The following is a 19,183-nucleotide window of genomic DNA, read 5'->3' on the forward strand; positions in this document are numbered from 1 at the left end:
TTTACAGTAATCATTTACTGAGAACAGGGCAGATACAGTTTACTTGCACAGGTATACGCATCCTTTGAATTCTGTACTGCAGGTGCCTTCTGTCTTTCATAAAGGGGAGGAAAAGTAATTCTTTGCTCAATATATGCATGAAAAATATATGGAAAGCCTATAGGAGCAACCAGGTTAAGACATTTATAGGTCTCCAATAAAGAGATATGTTCCTTTCCAGTTCAGTGAAGATATGCAACATAACCAGTTGTTATCTCTTATGAACTACGACTTCAGCTTGGTTAAGTTACAAAGGGTGAAGAGAAAACAGATAAATCAGATTTTCAGCTGGATGAACAGAATCCCAATAAAAAATAAGCAGATCTTCTGAGGTCCTTACAGAATTTTTCCTGACTGTGCAGATAAAAATTCAAGGCTCCACTGAATACATCCAGTGTATTGAAAGCTTCTAGGATAAGAATACTCCAGTGCAAAAGACACCTCAGTGCAACAGAATCCCCCTAAAAGGGGATATTTTAACTCCTATTACCATATGAGAAGAACAAACTATGCACATTTAAACACCAAAAGACACACACAAAAAAAAAAATCAGAAAAATGTTTTTTTATCTGTTTTTATTATAAAATGACACTTGGTGTTAACTGCATACAATAGCATGGGCTGTCAGTGTTGCATAGCTGCTCCTACGTGAGGCAACAACTGCACTAACCAGAAATAGGTCACTTCTTACCTACTACAGCTAAGTTACCTGCAGTTATTACTGCACCATCTGGTGTGATTGTTAGGAACCAGGAGTGGTTAAGCCACGGCATAAGAAATTGGTTTATTGCCTTGTAAGTAGCAGGTATAGCTTTATCACAGAATGGCTTGGGTTGGAAGGGACCTTAAACTGATCATCTATTCACAGCCCTCCTGCCACACAGGTGAGGATACCTCTCATTAGACCAAGATGCTCAAAGCTCTATCCAACCCACCCTCGAACACTTCCACAGATGGCTATTAATGTTATTATGTATCTATAACTAGGAAATACAACCTTTATGTAGTACATTTCAATAATTAAGCCTTAATATATTTCTTGACTGCACCTAAAGATATCACCAGTAGCAGCAGCGACCTGAAGACTATACAGCACTCTGCACTCCTCTTTTATTGCAGTATGTCTTCACCAGACTATAAAAACTATTCTGGATTTTAAACTAGTTGATAACTCTGCTTAGTACTGCTTTAGAACAGCTTGAGAACTTAACACTGTTTTCTTCCATGTTCAGTTACTGCTGCTTGTCTGTCAGTGTGCTCTGCTCAGTGCCTGAGCTGTGCTTGTTTTTAAGGGACCTTCCAACGTATCTCCAGTATTCCTTTCGGATGGTGTCTTTTTCTTTAGCCAGAATTTCACACAACTATAAAAGAAAATTGAAAGATTGGAGTTATACCAAAAGTTTACAGAATCCTTAATTATTTTTATAAAATGTATACAACATATGGTTCAGCCTGTAACAGAAACACCTTTTTGAGCAACAATTATTTTATTAACCCCATTTGCAACTGTCTGATGACCTCAAACTGATGTCATCTCCAACTGGTAGTCAAGCAATCTGACACAAAACTGCACAAAAATACCTCCAGTCCTATTTCAGTTGCAGCTGCTTCCCCATTACTCCTTTCCATGCCTACCACTCATCATCTACCCCAGACTATTCAGCCTGAAGTATACTACAGTATACTTTTGACTTTCTGAGAAGCTTTATTTTCTTATAGTGATCCAGTAGACTTCATTCAAAGCAGAGGCGGAACATCCTGCTCTTGAATCTTCAGTACTTCTGATGGACTGCCAGGAGATACTTGGTTATGGCTTTTCCATTAGCAAACTGTCATAAAAGGATTCTCCATGCAAGTCAGTAACCTCTCACAAGATGTTAGAGTTGGTGCTATACTTCTACTTGTTCTGATTTTTGTTTCATTTTGATCTGGGTGTGCAGTGAGGCACAGCAGAAATCAACCCTGCTCACATAACATTTTGTGTAAAATTTATATCATATGAACACTATCTACAAATGTTCTAGTCAATTCACTTTTATTATGCAGATGACATTGCCTCAATCAGTGAACCAGAGTTGAGAAATAGGAGCTTTGATACCTAAATAGATGAAGAAGTCAAACTGTGCAATAGTATAAAGGAATATGAATCTGGGACATACTACTACACTTATTTACACTCTGGTCCTGGGATACAACAAAAGGAAAAATGCTGAGAATGAACGATGTTGGAACACAGAGACTTCAGGCAAGAACTGCAGTTCTAATTAGATTTCAGTCTGTCGTACAGTGAATGAAAATTGGTTTTATAAAAACTACACTGCAAACAGTTGCAAGAAGCTCCCCAAATATGAAGCACAAGGAGATACACAGCACTGCTAGAACTCATAGATTGTGTGTATGAAATGGTGCTGACAGCCCTTACTGATGTTGCCACTGCCTGCTGGCTTTTAGGCTAATTCTGCCAGATTTCTTAAAAAGAGCCAAGAAGTGCAGAGGACTCCTGAGACTGTTTATAGATACAGACACTCTGAGAACAAGATTCACTAACCCGCAGAGAAAAAAGGTAATCCCGTGCTAGCTTTTCAGCGTAACACCTCGATTGTTGAAACATCTTTCTTCTGCAGGCAGTATGAGAAACCTTTTGTTTACTAATAGGTGAAGAAAGCTTACAGTGATTCTGTATCTGGCAAATTATTAACTATAGATAAATTCATCAGACCCTTCTGATTATCTGGCTTTCATGTTCAACTCTTCACAGAGCTCCAGTGATTAACAAGTAACCTGTTTTATTTAAAAGAAAATCAATCCCATTTTGTTGGGATGTAAATCAAGAGAACAATAGATGGCATCCCTAAGAAACAGAACAAAATTCTCAAAACATACCTCTAATGCCTTGTTTAGTATTTCTTCCTTGTTATCACACTGGTTTTCAAGCATATCTTCATACATGTCCACAAGAAATGCGATCAGATAAGGTGAACTGTGGCTGGGCTGTAAGCTCAACAGTTGCTCTAACAGATTTGGATACTGAGAAAGACCACGATCCTGTAGAATTCTAAAACAGAGGTTAAAAGGCTTGAAACGTAACACTGGGAAACACGCTGTGAAGAATTTTATTTCAATTATGGCTCCTTTATGTGGAGATCAGTTTTGAAATAAGGGTGCCAATACAAGTAAGGCAGAAAGTAAGCAGCATTCAGCAACAATACAGCCTCATGTAATTATGCTCATCTGAAAAGAAATCACACTGAAAGCATAGTCATTAGTTCTTATTCAATGCTCTTGAAAGCAGAAACATCATAGGTCAAGTTTTTAAAAGCATGAGAAGTACTTGCAATCCTCTGGTAAGAGTCACAAGGCCAGATACTTAGTTGAAAGTTATGGTTAATATATTAACCCCTTGTGGAGGTTTCTGCCTGCCTGCTTGAGAACACAACACTAGAATGAACAGCAACAAGCTCTTTCCAGTCAAGAGCTAGGCATAAGATAGCTTCTACAGATAGCCTTTGCCCACAGAGAATGATGCCTTACCCTTTTAAATAGTTCCAAGCGCTCTCATTATGTGGCACTGCAGTGATCATCTCAAGAGTGTATCTGGAGAAAAAGATGAATGCAACCATTAACAGTGCAGTAAGAAATTACCTGAATGTGCTCAGATGCTCCCAAATGCATCCCTCTAGTCTGTATTTCAGAGTCTTTCTGCAGATCATCTCAGCTGGGCCATAGGTAAAAAATGCCATGCAATACAATCGCCACAAGTCTTGAAGAGAACATCTTGAGAACTGTTTTAAATTCTCAAGTGTTCCATTTGCTGTATTTTATACAATTATGAGACAGTTCTCAAAATTATGAGAAATCACACTAAGAAACAACATGACGTACTCTCCTGGTAAACTGATAAAATAATTTGCACCCTCACAAGAAGTATCAAAGGACTGAAAACGGCTAGCACAATTGAAGCCGAGGGTGAGCTATGTTAATAGGACTGTACATTACATATTCTGTACCTACTTGCAGAATGTTTTTCATGATGTTGCACTTGAGGAAACACAGAGGAAGGCAGAGCTTGAGCTTTCACCTCATGCTCTCTTCTGCAGTAGTTCTTATAAAGTAGAAGTTAGGCAACTCCTTTAAAACCAAAGCAATGAGAGGCACTTGCCATGCAGCTGCAAAGCCACATTTCATCTTCACAGAACATTTACCTTCTGCCCTTCCGCAGCATAACCAGGCATTCAGCTGATTTTCAGAGACAGCAGACACTGATAAAAAAATTCTATAAGCAGTACTGAGAACCCCCACCCCCAAACCAAAACACCAACACAACCCTAATACTTTTTTAATCTTCTGCAGTCACTACAGCAAGCAACAAGCAGCCCAACTACAGTTCTAGAACATCAGGAAAGTCTTAACCTTAGACAGTCTGATTCTTAAAATGGCATCCAACTATCCTGAACACAGCACCATGTATCAAGGTCTTAGATCAAGGGAGGATGTCAGATCTAACCTCTGGAGAGAAAAAGCTGGAAATATCCAAGCCTAAGTCATGGAAATGGTTCAGATTTATTAATCTGCAGGAAAGTTATAAATTGGAAATAAAACTCACAGCAGCTTGCAAAGGCAAGCCTGAAAGCTGGTGTGGGCCGAGATCCTCTGTGAGCAACGTACAGATGGATCTATTCAGAGACTCATTCTTACTTACAAAGAGCCACTCAAATATTTGTAGTACCTTCTTTTCATTGCTTCTTCACTTCAGACAAACTTCTCATAACCATCAACACTGACCAGCAGTCTGGGATGTGAAAACCACACGAGCTTCCCTTGCCACCACAGTAGTAGACTAGATGGCTAGAGGCTTCAGTTATAAACATACCACTCTGAGAGTTTCCAAAGCCCACCTTCCCTAAAACAAACCAGCTAATATGAGTAGTTGTCTTCATGCTGACCACATACCCCTGAAAGCTCTTTCCTTTTCCCAGCTGCATTATGTTTCTCACAAAAGGCAATTCCTCCTCCTACAATACATGTCCACGTTAACTTTAAATCATTACTACTAAAACAGCTGTTCAGTACTACACTGAGAGTGCCTCTCCTTCCAAGCTTTCTAGGGATAGGATGCAAAATACTAACGAAAAGCAAAGTTTATGTGGTTCCAGTGACATGTATTTTCTTGCAGGTTGTTCCACTATCGCTCATCGACTAAGAAAGGCCAGAAGTTTTGTTTGCACAAAAAACAGCAGGGCAGGAAGACAGACTCGTGAGAATAGCTTGCCTGGGGTAAGCATAGCTTGCTTCAGTACTACTCAACAAGTCAGTGGTACTGAACACATCTGTACATGCACTAACATTTCATCTGCTATCTGTGACAGAGAGCCCAGGAAAGACAAGCCCACAGCGACTGCCAAAGTATTGATTTGTTTTCACGTAATGAAGAATGCTTAATGTGAGGATGAATAATATTACTAACTGGACTTCTCTGTCTAGAACTGCTGGATCATCATAGCCTGTAGTGTTGAAGATTACAAAGTGCCGCTGGTTCCAAACAGAGTTGTTTCTCACATCTTCCCTCAAAAGCTGGTCTACATATTCCAGTTCATTGTCCCACAACTTGAACTCCTGTGGAAAGGGAAGAAAAGAGAGACTATCACAACCAAATATTTCTGTTTTTTTTTTAAATATATTCTCCTTTCTCCCAAGTTCTCTGAACATTATATACACAAACTTTTTAAAGGAAATTAACAAAAATTAAAAAAAAAGGTGCATGAGGAACACACTACACTATTCAGTTGCACACAACGGTGTTATGTCATTATGAAACTCACACAGATAAAAGCAAGTAACCAACAGCAGGCCTTTTTGAACTTGTTTCTAAAAGTCAAGCTCATTGTTAATACCACACAGTAAAGTACAATTGTTTCCCCCCCTTTAGCCTTAGAAACAAAGTGCCAAATGCAATTCAGATTGCCTTTAAGAAGCAAAACTCTAGAACTTGAGCAAGTTGTTTATTTAATCAACAGTTCTGTAGATACAATACCTGAATAACCCACTGTCTGTGTTGCCAAGCATGGTAATTTTTGGCATCTTGGTTAAGAATGTCAGCTATGAACTCAAGCTCTTGGGATGGATCCTGCAGCCACTCCACCAACACCCGTCTGTGATGCCTAATGACAAGAGGAAACTATTTTTAGAATAGTCTAAATTTTTTTGTGAGCATATGGTCTGTATTAAGACAGCATAGGGCAACTGTACTACTTAGAAAAAAAATTAAATACTTCAAATTATATATACTAACCAAAACATTTCATGCTCTAAGAAACATACAATGCATACTTATAATGTAATGGATTCTATCTACCTATATGCGTTGGCCAATCACCTCCTTTTTGATAAGCTATGTTTACTTGAAGTAACACATTTCCACTTCTAACACTGATGGCCAAAGTCTTGAGCAGAATAAAATCTTCTACTCCTATATAGTATTATCCTACTCTCCCCCTCACTTCAAAACCCAACAACAGATAAGCAAACTCCAAAAGCCAGTAAAAGGAAACACACACATTTCTATCTGTTCTTCTGTTTGCCTTTTCGTAAGTAATTTTTTTTATCTGTCAGACTTTTTAGCATGTCATAATCACATATTTAGAACAAACAGTTAAAGAGTACTGTGGCAGTGATGTTGATACAACTCCATTTAAATCTTCCAGTACTGCCACTGAAGCAGATGCAGAAAGCAACTCTTAAGAACTTTTAGGATCAATGATCACAACTGATTCTGGGCAATTTAAAACCCCAAATCTATCTATAAACACATTCAGAACTGAAAAGAAAACATGGTATTACCAGACTTGATAGTTCTTTGGCTGATCTTCAATGATAGCTGTAATATACTTAAGTTCCTCATGGAGATCCTTTCCCAAGGACTGCAGGAGGACTCTCCGGAAATGCCTGCATAAAAGTCAAGCATTTGAATGCTGCAACATGGCTTTGCTAAAATTCACAGAGGAAGACACAGAAGAACCTTTATTCACAGTACTTCTAATAGACACTGGCTTAAAAAGAGTGCAAAATGCTATCCAGTTCTGATAAAGGCCATTCAATTATCAAACAGCAGAGAACTGGAATACAGCTGGTTACAACAGTATGTTACCTAAGATTACAGAAATCCCGTTTCAACTTCTGACTACCCACACTAGTCTTATCCTCACAGAAACTATGGCTTATGTGCTTAAAATAATGTAAACGTTCTGATTTTACGCAATTTAAGATAATAAAGCCATACAAGAGGTCCTTGTTAGCATTCAGGAGTTAAAAGATCCTACTTTGAATACTGTAAATTCACTATTTATTCATTACCTAATTGCACATTACCTGACAGATCTTCTAAAATGCTCTACTTAGTAAGCATATACAGGGAAACTGTGAATGCTCCATCCCTGGTGGTGTTCAAGGCCACGTTGAACAGAGCCTTGGGTGACATGGTTTAGTGTGAGGTGTCCCTGGCCATGGCAGGGGGGTTGGAACTAGATGATCTTAAGGTCCTTTCCAGCTCTAACTATTCTATAATTCGATGATTCTATTTAGCGAGATAGTTATCACGGCTTTATGACTCTTTAAGCCAACTGTAGGCATTTTCAGCATCTTGCCAAGGCCACATTACCAGATGGCCTTGGCACCTGATCTATTTTAAAACAAAGTTCTTTTTGCAGCTAATCCTGATCTGACTGGTAATATTCTCAAAGCCAAATGCATGAAAACCACTGAATCAAAATGAGATACAGAAAATACTGGATAAAGGCTTTCTTCAGAAGCTCACTGGAAGTGGACACCACTTCTCTGTGTCATGCCCTGATTAGACTAACACATTTTTTAAAGACATAAAAGGCCAGCAGTCAACTAATGGTAGAAATAATCCCAAGATTATCACTTACCATACCGTGTAGTTTGCAGCATTTAACTCGATGGCATCTGCTGTTAGTTTGAAGGCTCTTTCGCTTCGCTCATCCCGCTGGAGAACAGCCCGGAAGTAATCATAGACATCTCGAACTAAATAAATATGAGCATCTTATCCAAGGCTATGAAACAATGGCCTGATAGGGGGTACGGTTAGTAATCTTTTGATGTTACTTCCTATTTTTTGTACTTTAAATATACCTCTTTAAAATGACAGCTACATACTATTCTGACAGCACTACTAAATGGTATTAGTATACTGAAAAGCTGCAAAAATATCTTAAAAGTACACCACCTGAATAGCATCCAAAACAATCACAAAAGTTCCTTGCTACTTACGCTGTTTGCCCAGATGTGAGAGCTTCACATATTCCTTTGCTACTTGTGGGCTAGAAATGCCTTATTATGTGAACCAGACCTCTTCAGTCATGATTTTAAAATAAAACTTTGGCTATTAACATCTCAGGTGAAGATCCAATTTCAGACATGTTTGGTGAAAACATCATACACAACCACCATTACATAATAAATGCTAATTTCTTCACAGTACTGCTCTAGGAGTTTTGTTATCCAAAATGAGAAAACTTGCTTTAACAACGCTAAAGACAGATACAAATTTAGCCACTCTAAAGTTGTGATTGTAGAATGTATTTAAAACTTACATTTTTCACTGTAGATGATCTGAACAACAGGATTTGGCCCATCATTTTGAGGGATTGGTTCAATATCTGCCCATTCCTTCCTGTCCCTGTTAATACATGTTGGTTTTTTTTTTTTCTTTTCAATGCTTCTAAAAACGACAAAATGCTACTTAAACCTCTACAGGCACAAATCTATGCATAGCAACACATCCTCGTTCCCAAAGTTCACTATTATTGTCACCATGTTATTTGGCACCTCACTACAAGAGAGACACTGAGTTGCTGGAGTGAGTCTAGAGAAGGGCAATGAAGCTGGTGAAGGGCCTGGAGCACAAGTCTTGTGAGGAGTGGCTGAGGGAACCTGGGATGTTTAGTCTGGAAAACAGAACGCTCAGAGGGGACCTTGTCATTCTCTACAACTACCTGAAAAGAGGTTGTAGTAAGGTGGGGTTGGTCTCTTCTCCCAAATAACAAGTGATAACACAAGATGAAATGGCCTCAACCTACGCCAGGGAAGCTTTAGATTGGATTTAGGAAGAATTTCTTCACAGAGACGGTGCTCGGGCATTGGAACAGGCTGCCCAGGGAAGTGGTGGAATCACTGACACTGGAAGTGCTCAAACAACGTGTAGATGAGGCCCTCAGGGACATGGTTTAGTGGAGGCCTTGGCAGTCCTGAGGTAATGGCTGGACTTGATGATCTTAAAGGTCTTTTCCAAACTACTTGGTTCTATGATTCTATTGTCTGCAACACAGAGGTGCATGTAAACAAGTAAAGGAGGCGCTGACACATGTGACCGGATCAGAACCCAATGGCAGCACAACCCGGGGGAGGGAAGGGACGGAACACCCCGCCCGCAGGCTGCCACGGGTCCGAGCAGGACGCGACACCCTACGCTTTCCGCATTCGTCCCCCCAAGACCTTCTGCTCCCGCCGGCGACGCTGTGGCCTTGTGAGGGGAGCAGCCGTACCTGTAAAGCACATAGCCGGCGTCCTCCACGTCCTCCTCCTCTTCCAGCAGCTGCCCAAAGTCGCCCTCCGCCTCGCCACCGACTTCGCCCTCCGGCTGCAGCTCCGCGGCCACGACCCCATCTGCCGCCATCACCTCACTGCTGCTTCCGCGTCCTGGCCGGAACCATTGAGGCGGGCACGGCGGAGGGGCCAGAGCAGTCGCGTGGCTCAACAGCGCCTCCCGGGGTGCGGAGGGCGACCGGGGCCCATCCAGCCGCCGGGGTGTGGCCGTACCGGCAGCGCCCAAAGGCCGGCCTGCACTCTGAGGAGCTTTCACCCACGGGAACGAACCGGGGGAGGCGGTGGGAGACGGGGCCAGGCCGTGCCCTGAGGAAAATCTGCGCCTTTGACCAGCCTGGTCTAGTGCAAGGTGTCCCTGCCTATGGTAGGGGTTGAAGTAGGTGAGGTTTAAGGTCCCTTCCAATGCAAACCATTCAGTGATTCTCACACCAATACTGGGGTTTGTAGTTGCGAAGTCATGAGTCCAACAGCACTGGACTGATGCTATGGGACGCTGTCGTGGTTTAAGCCCAGCCGATAATCATGCCCCCTCGATAATGGAAATAAAAAGGGGAGTGAACATGAAACTAAAAGAGGAAAAGAAAACAATGAACCCCAGTGATGCACAATGCTCACCACCCGCTGACCAACACCCAGCCCGACCTGCACAGTGAGCTGGGCCTTCTGAGTAACTGCCCCCAGTTTATATACCGGGCATGACATGCTGTGGTATGGAATGCCTCTTTGGCTAGTTTGGGCCAGGTGTCCTGTCTCTGCTTTCCCCTGGGTTCCTGTGCGCCTCCTGACTGGCAGAGCATGAGACTGAAAAGTCCTTGATTGGGGTAAGCACTGCTCAGCAACAACTAAAACATCGGTGAGTTACCACCGCTGTTCTCAGACTAAAATACACAGCACTGCACCAGCTACTAAGAAGGAGGAAAATGACTGCTACTGCTGAACACAGGGCAGTGACCACCAGCACTTGGCCCGGGTGGCTGTCCAACAACCAGGGGTAGGGTTGTTCCACAACCCTGTAGGGGGTTGGGTGTTCCATTTGTGCCCCCACGACTCCACACCCCACAGATGGAGGCTGCCGCACAGCCCTGAGGGGACGCTGGGGCTCCTGGAGGCCTCTGTGGTGCACCGGGAACGTACCAAGGGGAACGGGGAGGGGGGAACGGGGACGATCGGGAGGAGGCCACATTCTGACCCGCATTCCCTCACCAGGAGCTGTGCTGGGGCTGAGCAAACATCCCGGCCTGCCTGTGCTGGGTGAATGTGGGATGGGGGGGAGGGGTACGGGAACTGAGGAGGGGTATCGATTTTGGGTGGTCCCAGTGTGTGCTGACCCTCCCCGTCCCAGGGCGCCCTGCGGAGCTGAGCCTGGCCATGCTGCTACCGGTGCTGCGGTGGTGCGTCGGCCTGTCCGCCGAGGTCCATGTGGTGAAGGCTCCTGCCAGGTACGGCTGAGGGAGTGCCGGGGGGCTCAGGGGGTGCTATTCCCCCCTCCATGGGGTTTAGAGCTGTCACATCCCACAGGGAATGCTCCGGCCTCTCCTCCATGTCCGGGTGCCATCGTGTCACCGAGGAGCTCCAGCGGTTCTAAACTGGTGCCCCCGCCATCCCACCCTCACCGCTGATTCGGAGCAATCTCCAGGAACAAACTCACGAACAAAGTTTGACAAGCACGTATTCTTTATTGCGGCTCCATCAGACACAGGTGATAGCTCCTCCTAGCGTGTCTCTCCGAATTGCTAACCCAGCAATATAGTCACTAAGCATACATATTCATTACGGACATACATATTCATGAGGCTATTTACGTATAACATCTTTCTTCTAGACAGTTTCTCCCGCATGTGCACAAAAATATGGTAATGGTCTTTGGGGGTCGTTTACTTTTTTCCAGCAATCTTCATTTTTGGCTGTTGAACTTTTGTCCTGGCAGTCTGAAGCATGTGCAGTAGGTAAACGCTTACGCCAGCTTAAGTAGTTTAGTAACACCACTGACATAATTGAATGATTTCTCCCCATCCTTCTACTTATCAGTTAACTCCGCTACAACTCATCCTGACCATCTGCTAGTTTCAGATTATCTACACATTCTGTTTTGCTTACCATAACTTTTGGAGAAGGTTACAAGGCCTTAGAACTACGTCAGCTACAATCATTTGTCTTATACAAGCCAGGCTGAGTCGCTTGCCCATATCCCCAGCCCCATGGCAGGGGGGGACAGCAGGGCAAGGGGTGAAGGCACCCACCTTTGTGCTTCTGGCTGCCCAAGACAAGTCTGCTTGGCACAGCATGCACAAGGTCAGAGAGATTAATGTCCTGGCTGCTCTACAGCCCCCAGGGGTGCCTCACAGGGCTCTACTCGGCCATCCAACAATAGCAATAGCAGCTTCTACTCTGGCAGTCGCCCCTCTCCCTCAGCTAGGCTGAGCTGGAGAGGGTCTGTGTGCCAGCGAGAGAGTGACCCAACAACAATAGCCTGTGTGTGGCTTTGCATCCCCCAGGCACCAAGTGCATCCTTTCTCCCCTTGGGCACCGAGGTGGGGTCCAGCACATGGACCCCCCTGAACCCGTGCACAAGCTCCAGCCACCGTGCTGGCCCCCAGCATCAGCCCCCAGCGTCGTGTGTGTCGCCCCCAACCTCCCAGCCCCCTTTCTTGAACCTTTTCATATGGAGACGCCACCCCGCCACCCTCCCCCCCCCCCCCCCGACCCTCAAACGCTTTCGTGCTCCACAACCCGAAGCTCTTCCCAACTCCTTTGGTGCCCCCAGCCCCGCTACCCCAAGGACCCCGGACCTTCCGTGCGCTCCCCGCCTGACGTTCCATGGTCCCCCGGGCTTTCCATGCCCACCCCAGACGTTCCATTGGACCTGGGGAACCGCAAGGCGAGAGAAGAGAGGTGGCTGTGAGTCCCTGTGTGCCTCATCTCCCTAGGGCTGCATACCTACAACTGCTGTCCCTTTTTGTGTGCTCTGGGGATCCCAAACCTAGCACTTCCCAAGCAAAGGGGGCACAAACACCTCTGGGCGACCTCCCACCCTGTCCTCAAGAGGGTCCTGGGCACAATGGCACTTCTGTCCCCACAGGTGGGACTGGGGACTCTGGGCACAAGGCCCACACTGGCTTGGAGCCTCATAGCCCGCTCCAAATACCCCAGCATGAGAGATCTGCCTCCTTCTGTTTCAGAGCCTCATGTTCTTGAGGAGTTCCTCCACCACAATGCGTGCCCTGGCATTGACAGACAGCTTCATCTCACTGATCTCCTAGTCAATCTTCTCCATGAAGTGGATGAAAAAGTCCACCAGCCTGTGCTTGCTACAGCTGAACCCAGGACAGTATCCACCTGTCATTCCATAATGTTCAAGTCATGCTCGGGTCCCACATTTCTCAATATATTATCACTTTTGTCCTATATATATATGTGTATATATACATATGCACATACATACATATATGCACACACAAAGAGATATCATTCCTTAGTCCACGGACCATCCCTAGAAAGTTTGCTGAATTCATCCAGTCCATAATGTTGGACTTCATCTGTCATGACAGCCTTTCCGGGCAGGAAAGACAGTGTGCAGTGCTGGATTGTTGCCTGCTGACAACACGGCTGAACTCATCTGGTCACTGCTGAGCTTGTCTGATCTCATCAGAGTTCATTCTTTGTTGGGGTGGTGATTGGGGGGAAGTCAGGATCAGTCGATGGTGACCTAAGGACCGTACTGGGAGACTCCTGCTGCTGCTGCTGCCTGCTTTATCCGTGCCTTTATTCTCTGGTAGTGATAATGACAGCACACACCTTCTTTTCAAAGCCCAGAGTAGTGTAGATGGGCATTTAGCTGATGGGCTATGGAAGTGTTATATAGCAGGCAGCAGCATATAATTGAGTTCATTGGCTGTTTTTCCCCCAGAATTAAATCCCTTGAGGTACACACTGGACTTTCCCATCTTCCCACATTACCTACCAGGCATATCCGGGTTCCTGAGCAAAAGCAATCCCAGGAGTGGCTTTGCCTTTACTTGAAGGAGGAATAGCCCAGACTGTCTTCCCCAGCACATTCTTTATGTGCACCATAGGAACTTTATCCCCTTCTACGATATGTAAAAGTTCTGACTGGGCTGGGCCAGCCCTGTTGGCAGATCCTCTGGTGTTGACCAACCAGGTGGCCTTTGGTAAGTGTGTATCCCAGTGCTTGAAAGTTCCCCCACCCATTGCTCTCAGTGTAGTTTTTAACAGCCCATTGTACCGTTTGATTTTCCCAGAGGCTGGTGCATGGTAGGGGATGTGATATACCCGCTCAATGCCATGCTCTTTGGCCCAGTGTCTACAAGGTTATTCTGGAAATGAGTCCCACTGTCTGAGTGCATTCTCTCTGCGGAGCTGCGTCACCACAAGATTTGTTTCTCAAGGCCCAGGATAGTGTTCAAGCAGTGGCGTGGGGCACAGCGTATGTTTCCAGCTGTCCACTGGTTGATTCCACCATGGTAAGCACATGGCGCTTGCCTTGGCGGGTTGGTGGGAGTGTGATATAATGAGTCTGCCAGGCCTCCCCATATTTGTACTTCAGCTATCATCCTCCATACCAAAGAGGCTTTAACAGCTTGGCTTGCTTAACTGCAGGACATGTTTCACATTCGTGAATAACCTGGGCAATAGTGTCCATTGTTAAGTCCACCCCTTGATCATGAGCCCATCTATATGTTGCATCTCTGCCTTGATGGCCTGAGGTGCCATGGGCACACCAGGCTAAAAATAATTCACCCTTATGTTGCCAATCTAAGTCCATCTGAGCCACTTCAATCTTAGCAGCTTTATTGACCTGTTGGTTGTTCTGGTGTTCCCCAGTGACCCCACTCTCGGATACATGAGCATCTACATGGCGTACCTTCACCACCAGGTCCTGCACCCAGGCTGCGGTATCTTGCCACAATGAAGCAGCCCAGATGGGTTTACCTCTGTGTTGCCAGTTGCTCTGCTTCCATTGCTGCAGCCACCCCCACAGGCATTTGCCACCATCCATGAGTCAGTACAGAGATAAAGTACTGGCCACTTTTCTCGTTCAGCAATGCCCAAGGCCAGCTGGATGGCTTTCACCTCGACAAACTGACTCGATTCACCCTCTCCTTCAGCAGCTTCTGCAACTTGTCATCAAGGGCTCCATACAGATGCCTTCCATCTCTGACCCTTTCCCATCAGTAAACAAGGCATATTGCTTCTCAGTTTCTGACAGTTTATTATATGGTGGGGCCTCTTCCGCACGCATCGCCTCTTCCTCTGGTGACATTCCAAAATCTTTGCCCTCTGGCCGGTCCATAATGATATCTAGGGTTCCTGAATGATTGGGATTTCCTATTTGAGATCATTGTGTGATCAGTACAACCCACTTACTCCATGTAGCATTGGTTCCATGATGTGTAGAGGATACCCTGCCTTTGAATATCTAGCCCAGCACGGGCAACTGGGGTGCCAGGAGGAGCTGTGCTTCAGTGCCCGTCACTTCTGAAGCAGCTCTAACCCCTTCATAGGCTGCCAGTATCTCTTTCTCAGTTGAGGTATAGCTGGCCTTGGATCCTCTGTATCCCTGACTTCAAAAGCCGATGGGCTGACCTTGAGTCTCCCCTGGAGCTTTCTGCCTGAGGCTCCAGGTAGGACCCTTCTCCCCGGCTGTGATGTAGAGCACATTTTATACATCTGGCCTGGTCTGTGCTGGTCCAAGGGCTCCTGCATGAACTATCTCTCGTTTAACTTGCTCAAAGGCTTGTTGTTGCTCAGGGCCCCACTTAAAATCATTCTTCTTCTGGGTCACATGGTAGAGAGGGCTTACAATCAAACTGTAATTTGGGATGTGCATTCTCCAGAACCCCACAACAGAAGCTCTGGGAAATGCTGCCACAACAGCAGAGGTGGAAAGTTACAGCGCTACAAGTGGCAGGTCCCTGGCATTACTATGCTCTGGTGCTAAGGTGCTGCAGGCACGGTGGGTTGTGCTTCCTCCCCCATGGAAACTCACAAAATGGCACCATACTATAGACAAGCTTTCTGATGCAGCAGTGCTCAGGAATCTGGTCTCTGTGAAAGGTGAAATTAGAGGAGGCTTTGAAACAGTCAGTTGTGACTGGTAGGTGACATTGGAGAAGGCAGATTATCTAAAGTGATGGTCAGCAGGACAAAGCAGCTGAGCTGGAGATAGTCATTAGGGTAAGATTCAGACCCAGCATTACAGATTGGTAATCCAAGTCATGCTGAGGTGCTTAAGAGAGGAGAGGGTTAGAGGCAGGCAGAGCGCATGTGTAGTAGGGGCTCTGCATACATCTCCATCTGTGCTGTACATCTGGGGAGGTGGGAAATCATTCCATGCATCATGGTTTAAACCCAGCCAGACAGCTTGTTCACTCACTCTCCCCCTTCTTGCCCTTCCCCTACTCCCGGAGAGACTGAGAGGAGAATCAAAAGAATGCAACTCCCCCGGGTTGAGATAAGAACAGTTTAGTAACTAAGGTATAACACGAACCACTACTGCTACCAACAACAATAATAATGATAAAGGAAATAACAAGGGAAGAGAATACAACACCTCAGCACCAGCCGACCAATAACTTGCCCCCCCAGCCCGACCAAGTACTGACCAATACTTCCTCCAACCCTGCAGTCTCCTAGCCCTTCCGGGTAGCTCCCAGTTACATCCTGGGCATGACGTGCTGTGGTATGGAATACCTCTTTGGTCAGTTTGGGTCAGGTGTCCTGTCTCTGCTTCCTCCTGTCTTTCCCTCCTCCCTGGCAGAGCATGAGGCTCAGAAAGTTCTTGGTCAGACTAAACCATCAGTGTTATCAGCTCTGTTCCCAGGCCAAAAGTCAAAACACAGCACTGTACCAGCTACCAAGAAGGAGAAAAACAATTGCTACTGCTGAACCCAGAACACCATGTGTGGTGGAAAGGGTTAAAGGCTTTAATTCTGGGGTGCTCAGGTTGAAAGGGCTGTAAGTGTATCCTGTGTTTTACAATGACTTTGTGGAAAGAAGAATGATGCCAGACCAACTATGAGAGAGTATAAATGCACAACCGCAAATCCAAACACGGGATCCAGGACAAGGAAGAATTGGGCCACAGGTTCTGTCACTGAGCAGCTTTGCCACTTTTTGGAAGTCACTTGACATCTGCGCTTTCCTTGCCTCTCTTACTTTTTTCTGCCCTATTTTAATGGTGAGCTTGGGGACTTCATTTGTTTCTGTTGGGATGTTTGTACAGTGACTGTTTGGAGTGCACAGTTTGGCTGGTGCCTCTGGGTATTACAGTAATATAGGCTATGACAATGTAACTACCGAAAGGTTGCTTTGGAATATAGAACTATGTATAGAACAGAAAGTGGAGAAAGATGTGCCTAGAGACAGAGAGTATATCCAGAAGTACCTAAGGGAAAGGAAAAAATAAAAAAAAATGCTGAACATTCTTGAAAAAAAAAACCACAAACCAAGAGAGAGAAACAACCAAGATGGGCCCCAAAATAAATCAGTTATATTATAAGCAGATCGGAGGAAAGGTGCACATATGAATGAGAGAAACCTCAAGGGCTCATGTTTTGTCAGAGACAGAGCAGAAAATCCATGTTCCTGACCTGCGGAGAGAAAGGTTGCATTGTAAGTTTGTTGGATACCAGCAGACTTCTTCATGGGCAGAGGGCACTTGAGACACAGATCCTTAAGAAATCTGGTTTATTAAGCTGTGCTGCTTGAATGACAATTTGGAGATTTTTTGGTCATGCTTTATTCTAGAACTAACATATAATCATCTGACATTGACATTGCTTGCATTGGCATCACCTTTACCAGCCATTTAACATGGATGAGGGACAGGTCAGATCCTGCAATAGGAGCTTATTTCCTCAGAGTGGCATAAGAGGACAAGAAACAGACGTGAGCTTCTCTGATGCCAACCACTGGGAGGAGCTGGACCAAGAATATCTTGCTGATGGCATGGCGGGAACAGCAGATAGAATAGCTATCTGCGTTTTCAGTCTGAACCTGTGAGTCGTTGCAGTCTGTGGAAGGCTTGAGGGATAAAAACTTAGAAGAGCAAGCAGTAGCAGGAAGCTGAAGCATGTTACAAGCAAGTTGTATCCTTGTGAAAGGAAACTTAGGAGTCTGCCAACTGAGGAAGCTTGGAAGATATGATCATACCTGAGTTTTTAAATGACAGGCCATACCAAAACCCAGTGGGATCACAGCAAATACTTCATGAACTGTATCAAGCTTCTGATCCATCTTCAACCACTTAGTTTAATTCTCTGAACTACACACTTACTGTGGCATGTTAGCTTTAGTCCTCTCAGCCTTGGGTCACTATGGAAGCCTCAGCCAGGCCTGCAAAAGCAGGAGTCTGCTTTAGCATGGATCTGCTTTACAAAGTAATATACTTGGAGGTTATTGCTGCATTCCTCCTGGCTCTAGAGAGAGTGTATATTGTTCATGTTTCAGGTCTAACATCTGTAACCACATGTCACAGTATTAAAATGACACCTAAAGCTTCTACTTAAAATATGACTCCAGCAGCTTTGGAAGGAAGCAACAAATAGGATGGGAGCTGTGATGAAGTGCTAAACAAAGGAGTGGAGGATAAATATATCTGTCACATCCCAGCACTGCAGTGCTAGTTCTGAGTTCATCTTAGGAGGAACCTGATAGAGAGAAACCAGAGCTCCAAGGTGCAGCATGTGCAGCAAGATGTATGCACTGCTTCAAATGGAGTGCAGGCAAACACAGCTATGGAGGAAAGGGACAGAGCTAGCGTGGCAGGGGGCACTTATGCTGCCGGGTTGTCCACTGGGTATCCCGGTGAGCCTCTTGGGAAGGCTGCACGCATGACTCACTGTAAAGTAAGATGAGCTGTGTGTACAACATTTGTGCCACTCATGCGTTTCAATCGAGGCACATGAGGTATTCCTCTGGCCCCCTGAGATTCTTCTGCCCTCTGCTCGCCCAGGTAATCACCCCCTCGCACCTCTGCTGCCTGCCACATCTGGGTTAGAGGCAGCAGGTATGGCACTTCCCAGTGCTTGTAGATAGATACACATATATATGAAGAAGCACGTAGGTATTGGGTATCTCATGCTGTAAATACAAACATGTATGGCTTGTGTGTCTGTATCAAGTGGATAAATACGGGCTCTCCCCTGAGCCAGCAGAACCAGCCTTTCAGAATAAATACCTTTCACTACAAATAGCAAATGCCAAGGAGGAGCCCAGCCCCTGGAAAACCGGTCTGGCAGACGGGACTGTGTGGCGATGGCTGCTCAGGACCCTCCGCGGACGCCTCAGGGCTTCCCAGCTTCCTTGACGCGTTGCTGTTCCTGACAGGCTGCATGCAGTGAATCCGAGTCCTCGTCAGGATCGCACCCGCCAAAATAACGGCAGTGTTGCGAGAAACACCAAACCAAAACGCAAAGAGCGCAGTTACACCAACTGCACAGAAATCAGTGACAGCGTCTGACTTATTTTTGGGGGGGTGCGGTCTTGCAGTGAGGGACTTGC

The 19,183-nt window shown here is 45.3% G+C and overlaps 1 protein-coding gene across 1 annotated transcript; it reads right to left on the reverse strand.

The window, feature by feature from the left end:
• Positions 1 to 889: 889 nt before the first annotated feature.
• LOC133219070 (protein farnesyltransferase/geranylgeranyltransferase type-1 subunit alpha-like) lies at positions 890 to 9,783 on the reverse strand. The gene is given in 10 exon segments (XM_061366102.1): positions 890 to 1,401; positions 2,924 to 3,095; positions 3,572 to 3,634; positions 5,505 to 5,653; positions 6,072 to 6,198; positions 6,878 to 6,982; positions 7,966 to 8,080; positions 8,650 to 8,735; positions 9,601 to 9,764; positions 9,766 to 9,783. Coding segments are annotated over 10 exon segments (1,113 nt in total). The 5' UTR covers positions 9,769 to 9,783; the 3' UTR covers positions 890 to 1,272.
• Between the last annotated feature and the right edge of the window lie 9,400 nt (positions 9,784 to 19,183).

The sequence above is a fragment of the Neopsephotus bourkii genome, unplaced genomic scaffold (assembly GCF_033783945.1).
Source record: "Neopsephotus bourkii isolate Nb327-2 ecotype Australia unplaced genomic scaffold, CSIRO-AGI_Nbou_v1 NB_1298, whole genome shotgun sequence".
Classification (NCBI taxonomy): domain Eukaryota; kingdom Metazoa; phylum Chordata; class Aves; order Psittaciformes; family Psittacidae; genus Neopsephotus; species Neopsephotus bourkii.